This window comes from Geospiza fortis, unplaced genomic scaffold, assembly GCF_000277835.1.
Source record: "Geospiza fortis unplaced genomic scaffold, GeoFor_1.0 scaffold313, whole genome shotgun sequence".
NCBI lineage: Eukaryota > Metazoa > Chordata > Aves > Passeriformes > Thraupidae > Geospiza > Geospiza fortis.
In genome coordinates this window covers 110,921-118,259 of record NW_005054582.1, presented here as the reverse complement: position 1 = coordinate 118,259, position 7,339 = coordinate 110,921, and the positions used below count along the sequence as shown (strand labels likewise).

Genomic DNA, 7,339 nt, shown 5'->3' with positions numbered 1-7,339 from the left:
TATGGAGTTTGTGGATTCATTTTCCTGACAAACCCCTGCGTTTATTTCCCTCCCTGAGGAGCTCAGAGACTCTTGCATTCCAACGCACCCGGTGCAGCAGAGCTCAACTGAAACCGCCCAGAGGTTCCGAACTCAATGGAAACCGTCAGGCAGGACCTGCAGCGGCACAGCAGCACGCTGGAAACCTCTCGCTCACTCTGCTGTTCTCCCACCCAGACAAAGCTGGAGGGAGCAGCAGCAGCCTTGGCATGAGGCTAACTTCCATAAGAAATTAAAAATTAAAACGGAGGGTTATATATTAGAGGGGAATCTTTGGTATTAGGTGTTCTGGGAAGTCTGTTCCTCTCAAGTGCCTCAGAAATGGGAAAAGAGAGAGGGAACCAGGATTCCCCCCGCAGCCTCGGCGGCCTCACCCTGGGCCTGCTGCTGGCCAGCATTTACGGGGCCCTGGTGCTGCTGGTGCAGGGCCACAATGTCTGGTACTGCCTGAGCATCACCGTCTTCATGGGCGCCGGGATGGGCCTGGGCATGGCCTTCTCCATGAAGACGCGGATGACCGTGCTGCTGGCGCTGCCACACTTCTTCACCAGTGAGCGGCCATGGGGTGCCAGGGGATGCTGGCTCCTGGCTGAGCACCAGGACTGTGTTAGAACCATAGATACGAAAAAAATTAAATTTTCTGTGTTAAAAACCACAGACCTTCAGGAGAACACTACATTTGACCTAAACCCGTAAAAAAAGTTTCCAAAATTAATTAATAATGGATTAATAATAAGATTATAAATTGTATTTAGCAGTTATATGTATCAGATAAATAAGATTATAAATTATATATAACAGATTAATAATAAGATTATAAATTATATTTAGCAGATTAGTTATATGTATCAGAATAATAAGATTATAAATTATATATAACATATTATTTATATAGAACAGATTAATAATAAGATTACAAGCTTTATATAGCAGATTAGTTATATATAACAGTTAATAATAAGATTATAAATTATATATAGCAGATTAGTTATATGTAAAATGTTAATGATAATATTATAATTTATATATAGCAGATTTGTTATATATAACAGATTAATAATAAAATTATAAGTGTGTAGTTGAAATAGAAGTGCGTAATATCACCTAGCAGAAAGTTTAGAGTTTAAAGTTTTAAAATATAGTAATATATATAAAATGAAGATAGACATTTAAAACAGTAGATAATCCTTCTTCTTCACCTTCTTCTTCATAAATCTAAGTAGTATTTTATAATTAAACTTTAAAAAGTCCACATTGCAAAAAACAAATGATTTGTTATTGAGTTAAAAATAAAAACAATTTAAGTGTCATTTCTTAATTATTTTTTCCTTTAAAGACCTTGTAAAAATAGATACAAAACCATTTTGTAATTTATTAGTAAAATACTGTAGAACTCACAGTTTATAAGACTGTAATATAGATAAAAAATAATAAACATCTAAATCCAGACACAAAATACCCTCTTGAGCACCTTCAATCCCAACTCTAACAGAAACAAAAAAGAAGTTAAATAACCAACATTAGTGGTGCCATGTGAGAGGATGGAATTCACAACCTTCAGATTATGAGACTGATTCTTTCCTGTCAGATTATGAGACTGACTTTTCCCTGTCAGATTATGAGATTGATTGTTTCCTGTCAGATTATGAGATTGATGGATTCTTTCCTGTCAAATTATGAGACTGGTTCTTGCCTGTCAGATTATGAGATTGATTGATTTTTCTCTGTCAGATTATGAGATTGATTATTGCCGTGTCAGATTATGAAATTTATTTTCCCCTGTCAAATTATGATACTGGTTCTTGCCTGTCAGATTATGAGATTGATGGATTTTTCCCTGTCAGATTATGAGACTGATTCTTTGCTGTCAGATTATGAGATTGATTCTTCCCTGTCAGATTATGAGACTGATTTTTTGCTGTCAGATTATGAGACTGATTCTTGCCTGTCAGATTATGAGATTGATTGATTTTTCTCTGTCAGATTATGAGATTGATTATTGCCATGTCAGATTATGAGACTAATTATTCCCTGTCAGATTATGAGACTGATTTTTTGCTGTCAGATTATGAGGCTGATTCTTGCCCTGTCTTTGCAGAGGAGGGGAAGATGATGATCATGGTGCTGGCGCTGTGCCTGACTGTGCAAGGCCCTGGCACCAATCTCATGCACAACGTCTCCCAGCTCGCCAAGGCGCTGTCATGTGGGGCTGAGCTGGCCCAAAACCAGACGGCCGAGCGGCTGCAACGTGCCAAGGAGCCACTGCTGAGTGAGCAGGGGGCTGGGGGAAGGTGGAGGGACTGGAGGGGCCCTTCCTGGGGGGGAGCAGACAGCTTCAGGCTACCCTCACTCTCTGGGGTATGCTCAGAGAGGTGTCCCCTCTCTCTGCAGACTTGCAGAGGAAAATCAAAGAGATTGGCCAGAATGCCAAGGTGCTGGGTGACCGTGTCCGTAAATTCATCCGCTCCATCACAGACTCCACCAGACACATTGGTGAGCGTTGGACCCCCGGGGGTGCCCCCAGCCCCAGCACCCCCTACCCTCCTCTCAGACCATCCCTGTCTCCAATGCCTGCTCCCTGCCCACAGCCCGGGCCCTGCGCAGCGTTTGGATGTGGCTGGCGAGGGCTGGGAACATCTGCAACCGCGAGCTGGGGGATCCCAAGACCAGCTGCTTTCGCTACATAGACAAGGCCAGGGACAAGTGTGAGCGCGCCCTGCCCCTCCTCTTCCACATCTGCTACGTTATCATCACCTTCAAGGCCCTCTGCGGCATGATCAGCACTCGTGAGTCCCTGTCCCTCTGCCACGGGGGGCTAATGGGGTGATGGGGCAGATGCGTCCCCATCATAGGGGCCCAGCCCTACAGAGATTCCCCTCTCTGCAGTTTCATTCATGTTCTGCACCATCCCAAAGTACATCCAGACCTTCATCCGGGCCAACGTCGGAACCCGTGAGTATCCAGTGCCATGTAGGGGTCGGGAGTTGTCAATGTTTTACATGAGAGACATCTATGGAAGTGATACAAAACTTTAAACCACTCTCCCTAAATAAACAAAAAGAAAAGACTATTAAAAAAGCAGTAAACTAACTAAAATTTTATTTTTTTACATTATCAGCAAGAAAAAAAAGTTATAAGAAGAAGAAAAGTATTCTAAAAGTTTTGTTCTAATTCTTATTGCTCTTTCTTTAATTTACTATTAATACATTTTTCTTTATACCCTTTTAAAATTTTAAACCTTCTTTGCCTTTCTCCTAATCCTCCCTCACAACAAGAAATAAGTACATTAGTTATTAGCCACCACACTCTTTAGTACATTAAACAAAAAATCTCAAAATTAACAAAATCTTAAATTAACAAACCAAAACCACTGCACGGGTCCTTTTCTGCACCTCTCTTCTGGTTCTGGCTGCAATGCACAGCACCTCTTGTCCCCTCTGCAGCCCTCACGGACGCCCTGAACCGTGTCCGTGCTGAGTTTGAGTTCAACATCTCGGTCGTGCACCACTTCAGCGTCAACCTCAACGCCAGCAAGAGCCTGGGGGAGGTGTCTGCTGATATCATGGAGGCCGTGCATCACCACATGGAGCCCTACCACCGCGTCCTGGAGCTCTTCTCCTACATCTCCTTCTTGGCCGTCCTCTTCTTGTGGTACCGGTGAGTAGTGCCCTGGTGACCCACGGGGATGGGGACCTGGTGTGGAGGTGCTCAGCTTCCCCCCGTGCCCCCAGCGCGGTTAAGTACCGGCGCCGCTACCTGCGGGACGACACCTTTGACAACGTTTACATCACACGGCGCTTCGTGGAGATGGACCTGCGGTGTGCAGAGCAGGGCAAACCCACCGTGCTGCCCCTGTCGGGGCGGGAGAGGGGCCGCTACATCCCCCCAGGTCAGTCCCACCCCGAGGGTATCCCCCAGCCCAGTCTGAGCCCCCTGACACGGCCTCATGGTGCTCTTGTGGCCGTGCAGGTGCGCTGTGGCTGTCGAAGACTGAGCGAAGCCAGTATGGGATTCAGCTATTTGGGTTCCTGCGCCACACGCTGCTGGGGTTCAGCATTATCCTGGCTGACTACAGCATCTTCTGGCTCCTTGACCTCTTCCGGCACCAGCTGAGCGCGGAGATCATTGCCAGGGGTGAGCAGCACCCTCGGGTGCTCTGCTGGCTGAGGGTCAGGGCTGTGGGATGGCCCCAGGTCTGAGCTGCTTGCCCACAGCGCCGTCGACCATGACCATCAGCGTCAACGGGACGGGCTACACCAGTGACATCTACAAGGACCTGGTCTCTGCCTTCAACACGCTGCAGGAGGGCGAGGTCTCGGTGCTGTCCCAGGCCTGCCTCATCCAGCCCGTGGAGCCCGACCATGGCACCTACATCACCATAGGTGTGCAGACCGGGGCTGCTGCACCCTCAACGACCCAGGTGGGTGGGTGGGTATAGGGGGGTGCCCTCCCCACTTAACTCGTTTTCTTCCCACCAGGAATCCTGTACGGTATCTGGCTCTTCATCGCCGTCTTCGGTTCCTACATGGCACGCCTGCGCCGGGCAGTGTGTGCCTGCTACTTCCCATCCCGTGAGCTGGTGAGAAACCCCCTGTGTGTGTCCCTCTACACTCCCTGAGCCACCAGCTGCCCTCACCCCATCCCCTCCATGCCAGGAGCGCCTGGCCTACCTCCACAACATCATCCGAGCACGGCGGGAATGGGCGGTGTTTGCCCTGGGCCGAGGGGGCACGCAGCGCTTGGGCGATAGCGGGAAGAGCAAGCTCTTCCTTATCCTCATCTCCAGGTAAGCTCTTCCAGGAGATGAAGAAGGGGCAGCATCACCCCCGGGGGTTTGTGGCAAGGACCTCTGGGGTGGCACTGCCCCGTGTGCTTGCAGGTTCCCTCTCCTAGCTCGCCTCGCTCGCCGTGCGGGCATCCAGCGCAAACACTGCCTGACCTGTGGGATGGCAGAGCGGCCGGATTTCACTGCCTGCATCACACCCAACTGCAAAGGTAGGAACCCCCACAGCCTGGGGACCCCCTCCCCAGAAAATTCCACCCTGACGTCCCCCTTTTCCACAGGGCTGTATTGCAGCGACTGCTACAAAACCCTGAACAACATCTGCTCTGTCTGCATGGCCCCCCTGAGCTACCCGGACTCTGGGGATGAGGAGCTGTGAGCAGAGGGGTGCTGGGAGCCCACCCGAGCCTGGGGGGCTGCAGAGGGGGGGGGTGGGGCGGCTACAGCTCAGCCCTGCCCTCTGTGCCCTGCAGGGGCTGGAGTGAGGAGGAGACAGAGGAGCAGGGCACTGCATGGGTGCTGCGGGGCAAGGAGCGAGGGCAGTTGCTGCTGCAGCGCATCAAGGACATCATCAGGAGCTGGAGGTTCCCCTCCAGAACATCCAGGAGGCTGCAGGAGCAGCTGGAGGAGGAGGAGGAGAGCGAGGCGCTGCTCTCAAGGTGAGGGCTGCTGTGGTATTTTCTGAGTATTTTCTGGGTATTTTCCTCCCCTGATGAAGGGAGGAATGATGAATCTGACTCCATGTCCTTAGAAGGCTAATTTATTATTATATGATACTATATTATATTAAATAATGCTAAACTAAACTATACTAAAGAATAGAGAAAGGATACAGACAGAAAGCTAAAAGATGCTAAAGAAAACTCATGACTCCTTCCAGAGTCCCGACACAGCTTGACGGTGATTGGTCATTAAGTCAAAACAATTCACATGAAAAATCACCTGTCGGATAAACAATCTCATTCCAAAGCAGCAAAACACAGGAGAAGCAAATGAGATGATATTGTTTTCCTTTTTTCCCCGAGGCTTCTCATCTTCCTAGGAGAGGAATCCTAGCAAAGGGATTTTTCCAGAAAATATGATGATGACAGGCTGCCTGTGGGGATGGCAGTGTCCTCCTTCCCTTCCAGCACTGGTGTTGGATTATACTTTTTTCAGACTTAGAGATGGGGCAACTGAGAGGTGTTTCAAAAACTTTTATTTTATTTTCAGTCTCATGAGAAGGGTGAGACCATACAGATGTTATAATTCATGCTATCACAATCAGAATTACAATATGCTATAAGCATTTCTTAGTCAATAGCTTTAACCACACCATACTATAAATAACTTAAAATTAATGATCTAAAATTACCCCTCATGGGTCCTACTACAATGCATCATTCATTGTTTTATTTCTCTAAAGTATCTAGTCTTATTTGTAAAGCCATCAATTAAAACTTGTTTCCAGTTCAACAATCTATGTTCCATTTCTCTCTCAACAGTCTGTCCTATAATATTTCTACATCAACATTTCTTGTCTCAAAATTTACATACAAATACACACCATGTGAACCTACTGTCAAGCTTTTAAAATTTTCTACAAATTTTAACTTTAAATATTTTCTGTAAATTCTAAAGTTCTGTCAAACTTTATGAATTTTCAGTATTTAAAATAAATGTTAAAAAATTCTATATGTAGAAAATTTTATAAATTTTCTATAAATTTCTATTAAATTGTCTATTAAAAATTTTCTGTAGATTTTCTATAAATGTCTATAAAATGTTCTATAATTTAAAAAAGTTAAATTTTTTCTGTACATAATTTTCTATAAAATTTCTTGATAAAATTTTATATATTCTATTTCTATATTGTAAATATTCTATATTATATATATACACATATACATATATCTTCTATATTAAAAATTTAAATAAAATTTTCTATATTTCTATATCATAAAATTTCTATATGATGTATTTATATACATTTTATATATTATAGATTTTTTCTATATTAATTTTTCTGTAAAATTTCCTCTATTCTATTTCTACATTATAAATTTTCTGTATTATATAGATATTCTATATTAAATTTTTTCTATGTAATATTTTAATAAAATTTCCTATATTTCGAGATGATAAATTTTCTATATTATATATATATTCTATATTCAATTTTTTCCTAGATTATAAATTTTCTACAGAATTTTCTATATTCTATGTCTATATTTTGAATTTTTGATATATTTTATATATACATAGATATACATTCTCTATTAAATTTTTTCTATATTATAAATTCTCTATAAAATTTTCTGTATTTTATTTCTATATTATAATTTTTCTATATTATATATATTATGCATACATATATATACTATAAATATTTTTAAATAGTTATGTTTTATATATGTATGTATGTATGTATATGTATGTATGTATTCTATATTAAATTTTTTTCTATAATTATAGAATAATAGAATAGAATAGAATAGAATAGAATAGAATAGAATAGATATACATATACATATATAT

General features: G+C 43.2%; 1 protein-coding gene across 1 annotated transcript in view; it reads left to right on the top strand.

Moving 5' to 3' along the window:
* Positions 1-360: 360 nt before the first annotated feature.
* The window catches only part of DCST2 (DC-STAMP domain containing 2), a 7,475-nt gene continuing 496 nt past the window's right edge, over positions 361-7,339 (top strand). Inside the window, exons 1-13 of the mRNA XM_005429862.1 lie at positions 361-589; positions 2,138-2,308; positions 2,431-2,532; positions 2,628-2,825; positions 2,926-2,991; positions 3,483-3,696; positions 3,771-3,928; positions 4,009-4,173; positions 4,254-4,421; positions 4,518-4,618; positions 4,695-4,825; positions 4,919-5,034; positions 5,104-5,197. Of these exons, the coding sequence (XP_005429919.1) occupies positions 361-589; positions 2,138-2,308; positions 2,431-2,532; positions 2,628-2,825; positions 2,926-2,991; positions 3,483-3,696; positions 3,771-3,928; positions 4,009-4,173; positions 4,254-4,421; positions 4,518-4,618; positions 4,695-4,825; positions 4,919-5,034; positions 5,104-5,197 (1,913 nt within the window). The remainder of the gene's footprint in view (positions 590-2,137; positions 2,309-2,430; positions 2,533-2,627; positions 2,826-2,925; positions 2,992-3,482; positions 3,697-3,770; positions 3,929-4,008; positions 4,174-4,253; positions 4,422-4,517; positions 4,619-4,694; positions 4,826-4,918; positions 5,035-5,103; positions 5,198-7,339) is intronic.